This window comes from Brachyhypopomus gauderio, chromosome 19, assembly GCF_052324685.1.
Source record: "Brachyhypopomus gauderio isolate BG-103 chromosome 19, BGAUD_0.2, whole genome shotgun sequence".
NCBI lineage: Eukaryota > Metazoa > Chordata > Actinopteri > Gymnotiformes > Hypopomidae > Brachyhypopomus > Brachyhypopomus gauderio.
In genome coordinates, this window is record NC_135229.1 from 2116603 (window position 1) to 2136501 (window position 19899).

The 19899-nt window shown below is 43.3% G+C and overlaps 1 protein-coding gene across 2 annotated transcripts; it reads right to left on the bottom strand.

Annotated features, from left to right (window-relative positions):
- Nucleotides 1–2452: 2452 nt before the first annotated feature.
- On the bottom strand, nt 2453–6488 carry ccl25a (chemokine (C-C motif) ligand 25a). Of its 2 annotated transcripts, none has more exons than XM_076981757.1 (5): nt 6370–6488; nt 5856–5942; nt 4744–4873; nt 3421–3559; nt 2453–3205 (listed from the first exon to the last, which is right to left on the bottom strand). In XM_076981757.1, exons 2-5 carry the CDS (start codon nt 5917–5919, stop codon nt 3191–3193), a joined length of 348 nt encoding a protein of 115 aa, XP_076837872.1. In that variant the 5' UTR covers nt 5920–5942; nt 6370–6488; the 3' UTR covers nt 2453–3190. The 2 variants fall into 2 exon arrangements, with proteins under 2 accessions (XP_076837872.1, XP_076837873.1); XM_076981758.1 differs by having other exon boundaries at nt 5856–6062; nt 6370–6464.
- Nucleotides 6489–19899: the final 13411 nt, after the last annotated feature.

Here is a 19899-nt window from a genome sequence, read left to right on the forward strand (position 1 = left end):
ACAAAAACATGTAAAAATGTAAAAAAACAAAAAAAAACGTAAAATAAAAAAACGTAAAAATGTAATTAAAAAAACATATAAAATTAAAAAAAACGTAAAAATGTAAAAAAAAAAAACATGTAAAAATGTAGAGGTTTTATGCACTTTGTGGTGCCCAGTGAATATCGGACAGCAGCGCATATATGAAAATAATACATAATACATCCTGCTAATGTATATGCTAATATGTATTAATATATATAATATATGAAACTTGAGTTTGGCACAATCATTACAAAGACTCTAGATGGACTTTGAGAGCAGACCGAACCCAGACACTCGCAGATTTAGCTTTAAGCCAAAACCATAGTCAGCTTCCACAGAACGCAAGAAATATAATACATCCTGTATAAACACAATGGGTAAACAAGATGTCAGAGAAGATCAATAATCCAATAATCAGGGGAAGCAGATCAAAGCAGCTGGCTGTGATTGGTAGAACTGGTTGGAGTGACAGATGGGATGATGGGAAATGTAGTCAGAAGCAGGGAGCATGACTGGGACACAGCCTCACAACTTGGCTATGTACTGAGAAATGTCAAAACGATTTTCCAGGAAAACGACAGCAACCATCCATCACGTTCAGGACTGTCACCTTAGACCACAAATGGAATCACATCACCCCTTAATGTAGACGCAGAACTTTGAAAAGAAAATGTAATTTCACACTCTGTGTGAAATTTCACACACTGCCAGAGCGCTACTGATGACACGAGTCATTATTGACTTTTATAGCAGTAATGGCTGTCACGTTTGATCGCACTGGAGCAGGAGAGATTGAGTGTTGGCAGACTGATTCCTCACAGGTACAGCTACATTCCTGTCAGTATTTTTACTAACCGATGGCAGAATGCTAATTTTGGCCTTCAAATGTGATGCACTTCCCCCAGCTCGCCGTTCTAGCTCTGACAGCCTGGCACGTTCGTTTATTCACACGTTAGTTCAAAGTAGAGCACTGTAGTGCAGAGGTCACGTCGGGACGAGGGCCCTCTGCTCTGGTAGGAAGCCCAGCTCTTATCATGTGATGATAATGTAGATTGTGCAGGGGAATTCAGAACCGAACAAGCGTTCATTGAACCCGACCTCTCCACTCCCCAGTTTCCTATTACTACATCTAATCATTCAGCTGATGCTTTTTGTCCAACGCAATTGATGCCTAACCAAGATATTGTCTCATCAATAAGTGCCGTGCCAATGATGGTAGGCAACTGGGTTTGAACACAAGTCCTCTATTAAGCCACAATTAATCACTCACTGCAATCTCTTGTAATGCTTTGGAATGGGTTGTGCTCTCCAGACTGTAAAGAAGCTGCATTAAGGATGCTAAGATGCTTTTTGAAGTCTGCTAGGATGTCAGAGTAGAGCAGGACCCCTCCAGACTCTCCTGACGTCTGAAGGTTTTGTGTGTCCCGTTCTCTGTCTCACCACTCAGTAGGACTGTTTTGGGTTTTTATTCCAGCTGATGAGGTTCCTCGTGATTTTCCCCCGGGGATATTTTTTGGGAACGATGGAGACTGGAAGCAATGAATCACAGTGGAGGTGAAGTGTGAAGTCACTTAGATGATATCTGAGCTAGCATGCCCCAACTCCCTCCATGCCACGGCGAAGAAGAGAAGACACTTTGACAAATCCTGGCACCCCAGGAAACCCAGAGAGCTCAAAGATGGAGCCAGCGTGCTGAAACGTGTGCACCCGTCGATCCCGGGACGCGAGAGGGCTGCGATATTCGACATGCTCCGCAGAGTGTGAGAAGGAAAAACGAGCTGTCATGAAACAAGGTCAAGTAGTGATCCCTGAATGAATAGGCCCGTAATCCTGTGTTCTTGTGAATGATCTCGCCTGTCATCTAAAGCAAACTTGTTTGAGAATCCACCTGTTTTGTTCATGTTTGAAAGTGAAAGGATACCTGGGGTGTGCGTTTGTGATGTTATGCTTAGTTGATGTTAGAATCTTAATGTCCATTGGGATTCATAGACCATAATTGGTTTGTTCAGAATGGATATGTAAAAATTCTGCCAAGGTAATGTGCAAATCTGTACAAAACAAGAATTTTCTCCTCAACATTCAGCACTTTTACTGACAGGTGAGATTCACTATTCGCTCCACAATCTTATACATATACTGGTGGTAATAGATGTAATTGGCTACAGGGATATAGGGATCTGTATTATGAGCTATGCCACAGAAGTAGAAATGTCTAGAGATCTCCCAAGTTTTAGCAAGATGGGAAATTTACCTCAAAAAAACCTTAAATAATGTATTAAATTTAAATTAAGTTATTATCTAATAATATGTATAAATGTTCATTAGTAATGTCACTGTGTTTCATCTGTGATCATTTGTTTATATTTGTTTTCCCGCCGATATGTTTTCAGATCTTTTGATCTTGTTGTAGTGCTATGGTGAGACCATAATCATTCCAGAATTTTTATTGTTATTTTATGGCAATGGCAATGAACACATATATTGTCTTGAGATATAAAAATACTTTACATGAAAAGCAGCAATAATATTAAGAAAGAAAGCTCCCCAAACAGTGGGGCAGATGTGCAAGAATTGAACATAATTCAGACTTATTGTTGAAATAAAATTTACATTCTCAGTTTTCTTTGGTAAAAGTCAAAGTAAAAAGCTACAAAAAAATGATGAAAGTTACAATGATTCCTTATTCTAAAGATACTCACAGACGTTATACTAATTCTAAAGTATTAATATTATGACATCAACATAATTAGCAGGAATATGTAAGTATTGAATTGGCATGAATGAAATGAATACAAAAACTCATAATATGCCCATATACAAACTCACAATGTCATATCACAAGGAAACATACAGCAAAATTGAATGGATTGTAAAATTGCTCCATCAGCCTTTGGAATTATTTTGTTATCAGCTGTTGTGAAGCCGGTGGCCATAAGGTTTATAGACATATTTCATCACTCTATAGCTTAGATAAGCAGCACACCCAGCCTGAACAAACTCTTTTGGTGTGGCCAGAGAGAGCGGGCAGTGACATTATGTGGAAAGTGCTGATAAATCAATTACGTTCTGGCCAAAACACACACGATTCAACCGATGGAACCACAGCACTCAAAGCACAAACGCTATAAACGCCTCCGTCTGCAGAGCATGTTCCCAGTGTCAACGCTTAGCCTCTCGAACCCTGTAAACGAAACCAGAAGAATGGTGTCTACTTAAAAGCTTCATTTCAATCACCAGATTTAGGATTTAGGTGTTATGTAAACACTGGACTATATGAAGTTTAAACCATGTGCTCAGAATGCTACCCGTTCATGTTCTGGAAATGGCACGTTCTAGAAATGTAACACTTTGCAGCTCTGGCATTTAGGTGAGGTAGATGCCAAGGTATTTTATTACCTTATTCTTTGTGTTCTTGTTGCCTGAGACGGAATTTGGTGTTTTAATGTTCAGGACTTTGTCAACATTTCTCATCATACTGATGACCCAGTTCTGTCTGGGGTCAGCACAGAAAACCCGCCCCCTCTTTAGTTTAAACCTGAAAAAGAGAAAACATAAATATACACACACACACACACACACACACACACACACACACACACACACACACATATATATATATATATATATATATATGTCACGTTACGAAGGCCCCCTGTTGGCCGCCCCCGTCAGCAGTATTTCATGTTTTCCTGTGCATAATGGGCGTAATGGGCCTGTTAGGGAACCCGACACCTGAGGGTCGTTTGTCTGTCTATATATGTCTTGGCTTTGTAGAAGTTGACTGCTGGTTATTGTATCCTTAATCTGTGGGTTTGATGACAGTTGGGTTTTTGGTGGACAGGTTTTGAGTTTTCCCATTTTCCCTGAGACTGGCATGCTCATTATTATTTACAGTCCTTGCACATCACATATATAACTGGACATTACTGGAAAAGCATATTGGTGGAGGAGGCATGGCATAACAACAGTGCCCAGTGGTTGTTGAACTCAAGACCAGAGCTTCCCTGAACACGATCCAGTAGCCATCTCATTAGCAGATGTCCAAGAAAGGGTCTCAAGAGCCAGACAGCACCACGTCCTGACATGGTCCGACCGCTACTGGCTGAAGAAGCTAATTGCACATGTAATTTGGCCTGGACAGGCGTGGTCAGATGCTTACAAGTAGAGGAAACGTAGTACTGACATAACAGATGTTGAGAGCAGCTGCAAGTATCTTGGAATCCCACAACCTGATGGGGATCATGCAGAGGCCACAAGGAAAGCGGCTACAGCCAAAAACCTCCAGAGAGTGAGACAGGTCCTGAGAAGCCAGTGGAAAGGGAAGAACACGATTCTGACAATCATCTACCGGTCTTCAGATACCCCACTGCCATTATAAGATGAAAAAATCCAGCCAGAGACTGGAAAAGGCTGGAGACAATGACATCACGGAGGCACTAATCACGCCAGCACAGGAACAAGCCAGCAGGGGTGCGAGATGTTCCCAGGCCTGGTGTGTGTTTGTGTGTGTGTGTGTGTATGTGTGTGTGTGTGTGTGTGTGTGTGTGTGTGTGTGTATGTGTGTGTGTGTGTGTGTGTGTGTGTGTGTGTGTGTGTGTGTGTGTGTGTGTGTGTGTGTGTGTGTGTGTGTGTGTGTGTGTGTGTGTGTGTATGTGTGTGTGTGTGTGTGTGTGTGTGTGTGTGTGTGTGTGTGTGTGTGTGTGTGTGTGTGTAACTCACACTATTGCTGGGATGTTACAGCCTCCATCCTGCTCCTGTTTTCTGTAGCTGGACACATTTTTTACGAGAGCCCTCACGTTCTTTCTTGTTGGTGCCTTTATGTACTGCAGGCAGCAGTCCTCATATGAGCCTACAGCAAGACACACACACACACACACACACACACACAAAATATAAAGCCTGAGGTATGAAATGTGTTCTTTGGTACATTTAGGACAAGTCTCTATTTCAAAGAACAGAATTTGAGTTGGTAAATGGATTGTCAAACTTTTGCAAGGATTTAACAGTCACCCTTGTGAAGAGTGACTTAGAACAGTGCTTTGTTGAAACCGTGATGCTAGTACATTAGGCCCAGGTCTAAAGGCACCATTAAGCTAGAACTCCTAAATTGGAGTGAATAAAGAAAGTTAAGAAATATATGTATATATATGTGCAGTACTGGTTTATTCACATCATCGCACTGCAAAGACAATTCTATCAGAGCACTCGAACCATCATGTGCCGTTGGGAATTACACTTCAATCATGCATAAACTTGTTTGCTATTTCATAACCTGCATAAATTGTAGAGCCTTTGACCCAATTGGGCAAATGCAGAATGGGACGAATAAATCCCTCCCTCATGCATGCTGAAAAAAAAATTCATTTAGCAAGTGTATATTAATCTTGCTGGGAAAAGGCTGCTAACTAAAACTAAAAGAGTTTGCTTCTTTCATCTCAGTCTCCTTGGGGAAAGATTAAGAAGGGGCCATATTTCACCGCTCCAAAGTCGACACAGCGTCTGTCAGTTTGATGAATGGCTGTGTGGCGGGTCTCTGCACAGAACAGGTGCTGGATGTGAAAACCAGGTTTACAAACACTGAATGTTCACGACATGTCCACCTCCCTTCCAGCTGTGTTCTCCCAATTTACAAGGGCTTCGACCCAACTTACCAAAATACAATCTTGAATGATGTGCAAATATTTACCTCTGCAAATGTAAACCAAACTAACATGCGCTACTGATAATATATGTGTGTGTTAGGAGCCCAAGTTTTGCTTTCATGGTGGTTTTATGAGTCATGATGAGTCTCATGGGGTAAAGTGTTGTCTTGGTGAGAAGGTCTGTGGTACCTTGGGCCATGCAGAACCAGAAGACCCCCAGGAGGAGGAACCAGAACATCAGGTTGAATCTCATGGCTGGAAGGTGTTGGCGCTTCTCTGCAGGAAACCAGAGGTAAATTTCAGCCACAAACAGTGCAAGAATGCGTTGAAGCTTATCGCCATGGCGCTGCCCTCATTCCTGGAGCCTTGACCCTTGGACAGAGCCTCAAGTTGAGTCTGAAAACACCCGACATTTACAGGGAGACACTTTCAGACATCACACACCGTGCTGCAAGGGTGAAAGTGCCCGGTAAACCAAGAGGCATCAACTGCACTGAATATCATTCTTTCATGATACATATCGAAGCAAACATGCAAATAGTGAACTGGGAAAGACACAATAATATCAGCCTGATCATATTTGAATCATTTACTTAACAAGTTAATTTGGTAACAAGTGATTCGGCACAATTAAAGTGATTTGGAAAGCGAAACGTTGACGATCCCGCAGGGATCTGCGGTAGATTCGGTGTCGCACACTTACCTGAGTCAGTGTGAGGTCCTTCAGAGCTTCGTCAGGTCAGTTCTGGGCTCCAGGAGTGTGTTCGTCTTGTCGTTGGGAATCCTGCTCATAAGATTGAACATGGCTCCACCCACAAGTGAAGACCACGCCCCCCTGATGTGCACTCCAGTGAAATGATACTTTCTGTTTGGATGTGCAAGCCCAAACCTATTCATTGTTTTTTTAGATGGCTTATGTGCGTTGTTTTTTGCGTGGGTCTTTTTTTATGGTAGTTGATAAATATTCTTTTCGTTTTGTTGGTTAGATGAGTTTAAACTTAAACTAGAGTTTAAGTACATATGTGTAGGGTTAAAGTGCATCTTAAGTATATCCACACAAGAGTGTGTGGATATCAGTAACTTGGATATCATAAATCAATAACCGATGTTCTCGGATTTTGAAAGAAGTAGGTGTTGCTATCAAAGGGATGGCAGTAGCTCTCTGTTATCTCAGACTGGTTTGGGCATGCTTGCACAAAGATTTATGAAAGGTTATATTAGCTGTCGGGCTAGAAACTTGTGAGTTTGTGTGTCTTTCCTTATGAGCTCCAAGAAAATCTCCCATATTTATTATAAACACCAGCATCTGGCTTGCCAAATAATTCTAAATATGAGGCTATCCTTAGTGTTAAAGAGAAGGGGTCGAAATAAATTAATGCCATTACTCAGTTATGGGGTGTTCTGTGTGAATCAGGAACCATATGCCAACATTAATATTTTATTTGCATAGAGAAGTGGCATAGTGCTAAGTTGAACCCAAATCAGAGACAAAACACCTAATCTGAAGATTATCATTGATGACCAAATTGAATACAACACGTTCATTCTGTGTGTTGTGCGTGTCTTTCAAACCCTATGGAAGTAAAACTAAAGCAGACTGAAGATTAATCTCCCTTTGAAATGACCAATGAAATAACTTGCTGAAAATGCTCCAAACTAGTAATCAGTTACTGAGGCATAAACAATCTTACACAAGAACTGGTGAAAAATGTTCGGATTTTGAAGTGTCATCCATTGCTTGCAATAAGGATCTCCAAAAGAACATTACTGTAACATAAGACACTAAAGGTAAAAAACATTCCTGCCTCGTCGCGAGGTTGAAGGACACGTAATCCAAGCAGACGGCACTGTTTAAACTTGAAAGAAATGCAGAACCCTTTCATTTCCACTTCCAACGCGGCAGAAGCTTCACTCCATGGTCCCTCGTCTCTGGGAGTCGACCTGTACCATCACATGACCTTTCACCTGCTTCTAGCAGCTCGCAGCATTCATGGGTTCATCAAACGTCCCTCGGTGTGAGTCATAATGGACCTTTCTGTGCAAACGTAGCACTGGGGCAGTCATGGTCCTGTGGTAGGGAACTGGACTTGTGACCGGAGGGTCGTGGGTTCGATTCCCATGACTGAGGTGCCCTTGAGCAAGGCACTTAACCCCAACTCCTCCCCGGGTGCCAGGATAGGGCTGCCCACCGCTCTGGGCACGTGTGATCCACAGCCCCTTAGTGATCACTTGTGTGTGTGTGTGTGTGTGTGTGTTCGAACTGCACAGCTGGGTAAATGCGGAGGACAAATTTCAATTGCCGTGAAAAATCACAATTGACAAATATGGCATGTTTCATTTCACTGTGCAAATGTGTAGACGTGTGCCTGTCACACGTCTCACGTTTGGCACCCTTACATTGTTTTAGTCGTTTCGTCATTTTAAAGGCTGAGGTGGGAAGAATCTGACAAACGCGTTTCTCTGCACCTTTCTACATGAGAGCCGCCATCTTCCCGGTGGTCCACACAACAGATTCAATCTGAATCTTCTATCTCCTTGACTCCAAGTTCATAAACGCACCATGAAATGTGGATCTCTGATAGTGCAAGTGGGATTCTTTTCGCCCACATTTTATTGGGCAGGTTTGTCAATAGTATAAGCAAACACGGACACTCTTGTGTTTTAAACACTCTTGAATTTGAAATAAGGGAATAAAGTAAGATGACACATCACTATAACTGCTGTAACAGAAGATCTAAATATACTGAACCTCTGCAGTCACCACATCGTATAAACTCATATAAGCATCATTTCCTTTTACCCAAAACACTGGGGCTACTGACTGAGAGTGTGACTGATGTCTATTAATGTTACTTATTAGTTGGATATTATGTATGCTGGTGTCAGCATTTCACTTTGAATGTCTTCACAATCAAGTTTGGATTTTTCAGAATAATATTTATTTATTTACATTATCTACATTATCTATTATAAGTTATTACTGTTCATAGAGTAGCTACTGTTCATAGTGCTGTTATTACTTCTCAGTCTCTATGCTAAGTTCTCTTTCTTCACTAGTCAAGATATATTTTTTTATATCTTGTTTGCATATTTATTTTTTTATTGTGCTTAATATTTATCATTGGTTATTACATTGTTATACATCACATCTCTAACAACACTATCAATAATAGACAGTTTGTTTTTTTTTTGCCTTATACAGAAAAAGTCAGGGTTAGGGTTAGGTAAAGTCAAGGTTAGGGTTAGGTGAAGTTTCTTCACCGACGCTGGACACTGAGCAGCTGAGAAGCAGAGCAGGTCTCAGACGTCCTGGAGACAGCGTTCTCAAATGACCTTCTTCACAGGACTCACGTTCCTCCTGCTCTTTTGTCTCTCAGGTCGAGTCATGTCCTGATAGGTGTTAATGTGTCAGATGTCAGGACTTCTCTGTCATCGGCTCTTGCGATGAGGGTCTAATGTTTTGCCCGAGTACCTCCCAGCTTTCATTCTTAAGTTCTGTGGAAGCTTTGAAAGATGCTGAACCACTCAGCAGAGGCTGGAGTGAGAATGGAGCTATTTGATAGTGTGTTTGAAGACTACCCCTCACATGTACCTTTCACACACCAGTGAAGCATTGAAGAATGTGTTCTCTGGCTGACAGAGCTGTTTATGAATATGTGTCTCGCAGTTTCATACTGACAGCTGATGCAGATACAGAAAATGTAATACACACACACGCACACACACAAATACACACACATACACACAGATAAACACACACACCCCCACACACAGATACACACACACACACTCATGGATACACACACACACACACACACACACACACACACACACACACACACACACACACACACACACACACACACTATTAAATACTTTATTTGGATTAACATGGAAGATAAAATGCTCAAACACACATAATGTAAATATGTTTGTTCAGTCATCATTGTGCAGTTCAAACATCTGGCCACATTATCTCATATCTTAAGATTACAAATAGCAGCATCTTCTCCAGATATGCAAGCTTCCACACACACACACACACACACACACACACACACACACACACACACACACACACACACACACACACATTCTCTAAACACATTAAACATAAATGCCATGGTAAAGAATATAATCAGTGCAACATTACAAATTACATTATTACAAGTCCTAAGAAAACATGCACATGTTACACGCCCAGGCGTAGGGTCGGTGTAGACAGATTACTGTGTAACCTGAAACAGGATAAAAACGGATGGGACACAGGAATTGTATCTGATAACTGCAGATGCCTCTCAGCTCTGAGAGGCGGAGCTAATCGCTGCAGCTACCAGCTCACCCAAGGCCCCAGCTCCGCCCCTGTCTGTCATAACAGCAGCCAGAGGACCCAAATTTTGCTAGCAGAAGTCCATAACAATTTCTCAATAAAATAAAATATCCCAATAAACCACGTACCACAAATGTGACAACAGTTTGAGGGTGTCACACTCTCCCGGACAAAAATAAAATGACAAAATAAAATGATAACAGCAATCATGTTTCTTATCCCTCCCATGTTCTCATCTTTTAGTGAACAGGGGTAGTGTAACTGTAGGGTACATATGTATGTGGCATATAAAAGTGTTGTGTAGGCGTGGTAGCCCAGAGTGGTGGTGCAAGGAGGGGTTGTGTGTGAGTCGCCACCAAAAATGTTGGTGAGGTATGATTCAGTGCATTTCCTAGTGGGTTGTGTGGTCTAGTGCATGCCCCAATGACATTCACCCTAGGGTGGACCTGTAGGGAAGGTTGTCCTAATGTTTCATATGTCAAGATCTGCTTTGGCCTCCTCTCTCTCGCTGACCGTCTACATTCAGTATGTGTGTTGGTGGCAAAGGGTAATGGACACACTCCCTCCAGTCCTGATTCTGTTTCATCTTCACCGAGTACCTCAGGTCCAGCTGGGTCATTCAGTGACGCATTTTCGGACCACTGGGTTGGTCCACTTGTGTCCGACAGGAGTTCACCCTGTCCCTGCCTCACACCTCTGTCCAGCCCGTAGGTGGACCATTCACCTTCTGAGGTCGGGTCCCTCTGAGCTTGGGTAGGCCTTTCACAATAGGCATCTTTCCTTCTTACCTCTTCCCTAACAGGCATCCTCAACCAGTAACCTCCTGGGCTTTCTTCTTGCTCCGAATCAGTTGTATCTCTGGAGGGGACATGTTCTCTTAAGTTCCTACTGGTTAAATTTGGTCTCTGTCTTGGTTTGGCTTTAGATGATGATTTGGCATGATCTGGGGGTGCAAAGATAGGTAAGTCATTCACCAACAGCAACAGATTGCGATGCAGGGTCCTTGTCCTCCGATGGTCACCTGTCTCAGGAGCGACCACATAAACTGGATTACTGGCTACCTGTTCTTTTACCACATATATGGCTCTTTCCCAGTATGATCGCAGTTTACCCGGACCTCCCCGCTCACCAAGGTTTCTCACTAGCACTCGGTCCCCAGGCTGTAGGACTATCCCCTTTGTCTTCCGGTCATAGTAGGATTTTCCCCGAGCGCTGGACTGCTTGCTGTTCTCCTCTGCAATCTTGTATGCTTCAGTCATTTTGTGTGACCATTGCTTTGCATATCCCTCGTGTGTGTCTGAATCTTCCTCCCCAGTAAGTCTAAACAGCAAGTCGACAGGTAACCGAGGGTGGCGACCATACATTAAAAAGTAAGGGGAGTATCCGGTGGACTCGTGCCGGGTACAGTTGTATGCATGAATCACTTGAGGCAGGTGGTCTTTCCATCGTTCCTTTTCCTTCTCCTCCAGAGTGCGCAGCATCTGTAGTAGGGTTCGGTTAAACCTTTCAACAGGGTTGCTCTGGGGGTGGTATGGGGATGTTCTGGAGTGGCCTATCCCCGACAGTCGTTGCAGTGTTTTAAAAAGCTCATTCTCAAACTCTCTGCCTTGGTCATGGTGTAGCTTGGAGGGGTATCCGAAACGAGGGATGAAATCATTAAAAATCCGTTCCGCTGCCGTCCGACCAGATTTGTTTTTTGTCGCATAGGCCTGAGCAAATCTCGTAAAGTGGTCCACCACCACCAAGATATACTCGTACCCTCCCCGACTGCTCTCTAGATGCATGTAATCAATACATACAAGTTCAAGGGGTGAACTTGAGGTGATGCTACCCAGCGGGGCACGTACATGGGTAACTGGCTTTTTCTGTGCAATACATGGACACCGCCGAGTGACATAGGCCTCAACATCTTTCTTCATGTATGGCCAGTAAAATCTCTCTCTCACTAGGTGAAGAACTCGCTCAGTGCCGACATGGGCCATATCGTCATGGAGGTGTTTCATCACGACCTGTCTGTACTTGGCAGGGAGTACAAGTTGTCTTCGCTCCCTTGTCCGCCTATAGAGAATGTCATCCTCCAGATGTAGCCTCCTCCACTCATGCAGGAGTTTTCTGGTCGCCCCACTCACTCCATTCCTTAAGTCCCTTGTGAGGATGGTGTTTGTCTCCTTCAGTGTTATCACATGCCCGATTAAGTCATCTTCCCTCTGTGCTTTCACGAGCTCATCATGACTGATTGGTGGCCGAGTCATGCCCAATGACGGATGGGCTCCTGTGGAAGACATGGCCAGAGCTGCAATCCATGCCACATCCTTTTGCTCAGCTGCTTTACTTCCTTGCCAAGTCGCATGCAGCACATCTGAAGACAACTCCTCTGTACATTCCTGCATATAACTGTCAATATCAAGAGGGATGCGTGACAGTGTGTCTGCGTCACTGTTTGCCTTCCCAGGTCTGTATTTCACCTCAAACCGAAAGTCTGCCAGTTCCCCCACCCAGCGGTGGCCCACTGCATTGAGTTTGGCAGTGCTCATTACATAAGTCAAAGGATTATTATCCGTATACACCGTGAAATGGGTAGCATAGAACAAGTAATCCCGAAACTTTTCACACACAGCCCACTTCAGCGCCAAGAACTCCAGTTTTCCACTGTGCATGTTATAGTTTTTTTCTGCTGGTGTCAATGTTCTTGACCCATACCCTATGACCCTCATCTTTCCACCTTGACGCTGGTACAGGACCGCCCCTAGGCCTTCCTCTGAGGCATCTGTATGCAGGGTAAATGGCAGACTGAAGTCAGGATAAGCCAGCACTGGGGGTGATACCAGCATGCCAATGAGACATTCTAGTACGCCTGTGTGCTCTCCTGTCCACTCGATGGGGGTCCTGGAGGCCAGCTGGGGGCCCCTGGCTTTCCTTGTGGCTGAATGGACTTGTGCTGCCTCTGCCCTCCCTTTTAGCAGTTGGTAAAGGGGCCTGGCTATCCGGGAAAAGTCCTGTATATAGGACCGGTAATAGCTGAGAAACCCTAGGAGTTTCCTTACATCGCCGACTGTCTGTGGTGTCTTGTTCTTTAGACATAAGACAGCATCCAAATCCCTGGGGTCTATCTTTACCCCCTCCGCAGACACCAGGCGACCGACATACCTAACCTCTCGACGGAAAAGATCACACTTTTCTGGTCTGAGCTTTACTCCATGACGCTGGAGTGCCCTCAGGACTTTTCGGACCCCATCCAAATGCTTTTCAAAGGATTTGGCATAACAGAGGACATCATCGAGGTAAGGGATGCAACACTCATCTCTGAGAGTGTCTAACATCTCCTCCATACTTCGTTGGAATGCTGCTGGGGCATTAGATAGCCCAAAGGGGATCCGGACCCATTCATAAAGGCCCCAGGGTGTAATGAATGCGGTGTAGTGCCTTGAACCCTCCGCGATGAACCCCTGGTGGTATGCCTTTCCTTGGTCCAGAATACTGAACCATGTATAACCCCCGAGTGTGTTGAGGAGATCTCCAATACGAGGCAGTGGGTGCCTGTCTGCGACAGTCTTCTGGTTGAGGAGCCGATAGTCGACACAGAGGCGCAGTGTCCCGTCCTTTTTCCGGACACAAACGATGGGAGCGGAGTATGGTGACTTTGATTTTACTATCCACCCCTTGGCTAGAAGATCCTGAATATACTCCTTTACTTCCCTGAAGAGGGGTTTCGGTACTGCTGAATATGCTCGCTGCACTGGAATGCTATCTTTAAGATTTATGGACATTTGTAGATTTGGAATACAACCTATGTCAGATTCACCCCTTGCAAAAGCTTCCGACTCCTCACGTAACATCTTCCTGACTTCCTCTTGCTGCTCGGGTTCGAGATGGTTTAGATCAACTGGTGGATCCCACAGCTGAGTTGTTGGAGCTCCCCCAGTGGATGTGACTAACTCACCCCTGTCTCTCTCGTTGGGCACTTGCTCTTTAGTCGAATCAGTTTGAATAATTTTGTCAATTAGCTGAACTACACCGATCACTGATTTTCGTGGTAAGGTGATGTCATGCTTGGTGTGATTGCCCACTGGTACTGCTACGTATGGGTTTTTCGGGTTTTGGATCTTCAAAAGACCCTCTCCTACATCCAGCGGGTCTAGTTGCTCATTGTCCTCATCAGGTTCAAACAACACTAAGGCATCGGTGGAGTATATGCTTGATGGGATGCTGCACTTTAGCCAAGTCGTTTGCCCTGCTGGCACAACCAAGTCCTGGTGACCAACCCTCAGATATTCAGGTGGAGTGACAGGCTTTTTAGTCTGCACGAAACTTACTAGAGCCCTTGCATCACTACTTGGAATTGAAACTGCACCACTAAGTAAGCTGACCAGTGTTGGTATCAGGTACTCGGACTGGCCTTGAATTAGCTCTTCTAGTACATTAAACCCCAATAATGGCCTCTCCAGTGGTAAGTGACTCACTAAGAAGGGCACACTTATGGACAAACTTGGGTTCTCTGTGCCAGGGAGGTTGACATTAACAGCTATCCAGCCCTCAAATGGGATAAGTTCACCATTAACCGCATACACCTCCAATTTTCCATCACGCTCCAGAAGATCAGTGAGTGGCCGGGGATCATGACCAGGTAAATATTTGTTTTTCCAGTCCCGGTCAATCATGCTCACCTGGGCTCCCGTGTCCAGCAAGGCAGCTACTGCTATCCCATTCAGGTTGCACTGTATAATTGCCTTTTTCCCAATAAGCTTCACAACCGGTTCGTTTTTGATGACTGATGGCTCAGATGTAGGTGGGGAGTGGTCCTTCTGTTCATGCTTCGAGTTGGTTTCCCCTGGGCATGGCCGAACCCTAGTATTATTCTGTCTCTCCCTGATGTGATGGGACTCTTTTGAGCCGATCATTGGTGGCCCCTCTCCAATGACCGGCCCCCGTTTCCCTGACACTCTGTTTTTTTTGTACAGCCGATGGCTCTGTGCCCCTCTTCCCCGCAGATGAAGCAGTGTGTGCACCGAGCCATGCCTTGTTCAACACATTTTGGACATTTAAACGTTTTCTCCCTTTTAGTCATAGGTGGTTTTTTTTCACCATACTTATAAGTGTGCTCAGAGTTGTTCCGGGTGGACTGCCGCATTGAGTCCACAATACTGGTTAGGGCGTCTATTTTGGCAGTTAGCTCCTTCAGTGCATCTTTCTTTCCTTTAACCCCGAGAACGTCTTGGGAGTAGACGCAGTCTGTTAGACCTCCCCCTTCAAGTTGAGCACTGTTCACTGCCGGCTGTCTGAAGCGGGGAGTCGCCCCTAATCTGCGCTGCCTCTCATTCTCATCGCTAGTGATCTTTGTTATCTGCCTCAAGATGGCCTGATCAGTGACTGAATTGTGTGACAGCAGTGGCTTCAGCTCTCTGCGAATGTCGTTATATTTATGGCCCAACCCCTGATGGACAGTATGTAGAAAGACCCCTTGAACTGTTTCAGAGTCATACCTTATGTCTGCATTGGCTTGTTTTGATGCAAAAAGAACCCTTTGCTTCAGTCCTATTACTCTGTAAAGGAACTGCTGGGGTGTCTCTGATTCACTCTGTTTTGTGCACATCAGTTCTTGGAGTAGTTCAGTACTATTTTTCTCTCCTAAATGTGACTGGAGGAACATCTTCAGCTCTGCTATTGTCATATCTTCCTTGTTCATCAGCATGTCCTTGAAGTTTCCCGGTTTCACGACTCTCAACACACTTCGGAAGATTTCAGCCTCACTAAAACCCTCTCGGACACCTTCTTCAATCTGTTTGCATATGTTATTGTAAGTGATGTCTGACCCCTGATCACCAATTTGACCCCCCTGTATTTTGAATTCTCTTCTATGTAAGTAAGAGAGGTCCCTTAGGGAGACCCTATCCTCATGTGTGTTATGAGTAGCATTTCCATATTGGGTCTTAATGTGTGGAATTTGACTGGTGGATGCCATTGACTGAGCGTGCTCAGGTGGGGTGGATTTTTCATTGATACACTGATGAAGCCTTCTACCTAGCTCCTCGTAGTCTGATAACATCTTCTGTAAGCTCATGTCTACAGTGTCATGAGTGCTGGTAACAATGTGGGGTGGGCTAAACTGTGCCATGCTGTTCATGCAATTGGGGGCTGAGCTAACTGAGGGAATTACTACACTAGTGTTGTGCGATGCAACATCAACCTCGGGGTTAACCAGTTGAGATGTAGTATGGCCGGATTCAATGCTTTCCCTCACCATATCCCTCAGAACCAACAATGAACTCATACCGCTGTCCTCCAAGTCAAGTAAAGACTTACTATACATGAAGGAATTCACATACTCAAAACAACCTTCGAGGTCAGTAGCATCAAGTTCTGAAACGTCTCTCTCTGGTATAGGACTGATGGCTTTAACAATCTGGAAAAGTTCGCCTGCTGACAAGGTGAGGAGGCTTTTCCTGATTTCCCACACCAGGCTTTTCCTCTCACCATCTGCCCTGGAAAGCTTTCCCTCCATTATTGTTTCAACAACACTCTGTCCTCTCTTCCCTCAGTTCAGTACCTCTTCACAGCCCACTCTCTGCCTCTGCACGGCCTCACTGTAGCCCTCTGACAGCCCTGGCGTCCTTCTGGTCCCGAACATCCAAAATCACTAGATCAGCTATCCACCACCAGGAGGCGCTGATCCCGGACGAGCCCCCAAGAATCTGTTACACGCCCAGGCGTAGGGTCGGTGTAGACAGATTACTGTGTAACCTGAAACAGGATAAAAACGGATGGGACACAGGAATTGTATCTGATAACTGCAGATGCCTCTCAGCTCTGAGAGGCGGAGCTAATCGCTGCAGCTACCAGCTCACCCAAGGCCCCAGCTCCGCCCCTGTCTGTCATAACAGCAGCCAGAGGACCCAAATTTTGCTAGCAGAAGTCCATAACAATTTCTCAATAAAATAAAATATCCCAATAAACCACGTACCACAAATGTGACAACAGTTTGAGGGTGTCACACACAGTATAGTTTCCTATTGTGGTTTAAATCTATTGTGTAATACATATTTCATGTTTCATTGCTGTGTAGTATGTAATACATTTGATCATGACAGTTCTCAGATATGAAATGTAATTTATGAATCCTAACATATACATGCCAGTGGACATTTGTAATAAATACAAATAATAAATAATAAATGCAGAGGCATTCTGATGTTTTTGCTGGTTGGCACCTTAGACCTTAGACTACTCATGGATCTTGAAGTCATCACACCGTTAAAAATATTTCTTTGTTTTTTAATTTAAAAAAAGCATGATAAAATAACTAGGTTGTGAATTAATGTCTGCTCAGGAGAGAGCTCCTCACAGACACAACTCTCTCCATATCCCCTGGCCCTGAAACATGAATAAATCACCTCCAACTTCCTTCAATTTCTTAATATGTCCCAACACCCTGATCTGAGGAAGATTGAAAAACTGAAACACACTCTTAGAGGTGCTACATACCAGCAGGCAAGGCAACAGCTTGGGGCCCCAGGCCAGTAGGGGGCCCCCAAGGGCTGACAAACTCTAAACTACATGAGTGTCACCCTGACTTCCCCCAGGGAGCCCTGGGGAATTTTGCCTAGGGCCCCAACAGACTGTAGAGTTGCACATCCAGTCACCCTGTCACTAAGTAAAACCAACACAAGCGTCATTCATACAGTAGTCTGTGAACTACCTTAAACTGAACCAGCCGAACTGATGGATCGGCATTTTAGAAAGAATACAATGTGTACATGAATTCACAAAATATTCATAAAGCTAGCACACCTCACACACTCATATACTCATATAAACCCATAGACCATAACACAGACCCTAACTCTAACCCATAGGCCAACAGCAAGCCTGCAACAGCCAGGTATATATTATGAATAGTGATACAGCATGGTCTAGATCAGGGTTTTTCAAACTATGGGTCACGACCCTAAAATGGGTCGCGAGGCAAAAAAAAGGGTCGCTAATAAATAAATGTTAATATATTTAATAAATTATATTTATAGCACGCGACTGCGCGAACGTTAATACTTGGCGATCGATCGCGATATAATAGTTAAACTCCGTCAACAACTTACGTTCGCCGCCCCCAACCAGTCAACAACTTACTTTCGCCTTTCAGACCACCTCCACCTCCCCGTTCGCCACCCCCGTCAACATCTTACGCTCGCGACCAAGTATACTGTATATATATTTCTTAGTAGGCTGGGTCGCGGGAAAGATCAGGGACAAAATATGGGTCGTTAGAAAAAAAGTTTGAAAAACACTGGTCTAGATTATATTATGAATAGTGATGCAGTGTGGTCTAGATTATATTATGAATAGTGATGCAGTGTGGTCTATATTATATTATGAATAGTGATGCAGCGTGGTCTAGATAATATTATGAATAGTGATGCAGTGTGGTCTAGATTATATTATGAATAGTGATGCAGTGTGGTCTAGATTATATTATGAATAGTGATGCAGTGTGGTCTATATTATATTATGAATAGTGATGCAGTGTGGTCTATATTATATTATGAATAGTGATGCAGCGTGGTCTAGATAATATTATGAATAGTGATGCAGTGTGGTCTAGATTATATTATGAATAGTGATGCAGCGTGGTCTAGATAATATTATGAATAGTGATGCAGTGTGGTCTAGATTATATTGTGAATAGTGATGCAGTGTGGTCTAGATTATATTATGAATAGTGATGCAGTGTGGTCTATATTATATTATGAATAGTGATGCAGCGTGGTCTAGATTATATTATGAATAGTGATGCAGTGTGGTCTAGATTATATTATGAATAGTGATGCAGTGTGGTCTAGATTATATTATGAATAGTGATGCAGCGTGGTCTAGATTATATTGTGAATAGTGATGCAGTGTGGTCTATATTATATTATGAATAGTGATGCAGTGTGGTCTATATTATATTATGAATAGTGATGCAGCGTGGTCTAGATAATATTATGAATAGTGATGCAGTGTGGTCTAGATTATATTGTGAATAGTGATGCAGTACGGTCTATATTATATTATGAATAGTGATGCAGCGTGGTCTATATTATATTATGAATAGTGATGCAGCGTGGTCTAGATTATATTATGAATAGTGATGCAGTGTGGTCTAGATTATATTATGAATAGTGATGCAGTGTGGTCTAGATTATATTATGAATAGTGATGCAGTGTGGTCTATATTATATTATGAATAGTGATGCAGCGTGGTCTAGATTATATTGTGAATAGTGATGCAGTGTGGTCTAGATTATATTATGAATAGTGATGCAGTGTGGTCTAGATTAAATTATGAATAGTGATGCAGTGTGGTCTAGATTAAATTATGAATAGTGATGCAGTGTGGTCTAGATTGTATTATGAATAATATTATTCATAAAATGACTATATTATGTCACATGACTATGTTCTGGACTACACACTTAAATACTCTCCATGCCATGACTTTGACAAACACTGTGCTCTTTGCTCCATAACAAACTGCATCAGTATTTCAGATGGACCCTACTAACAGTCTTGTGTAAGCATTTAGGGGTCTCCCACATTCCACATTATCCACAGACTTCCTGCAGTCTAAAATGTAGTTTATATAAGGAACTCCAGAATTGAGCAATTTTTCAAAATGTCAAAAACTTGTTCTTATGCCTCATGCACTGAAAAACTGTTCAGTCTGAATGTAATTTAAAATTCATAACTGAACATAATGTAGCCTTCAAATTTACTGTTATAAAGTTGGGCCTATCACATGAATCAATGTTAGGAGTTTTAAATGATAAAATGTATTTAGTTATACAGCAAAAAAGTGTTGAATTAAGTCTGGTGTGTTTACATAGGTCCATCTGGACTTTCATAAACACCTTTGGTGTTTTGGTTGTGCTC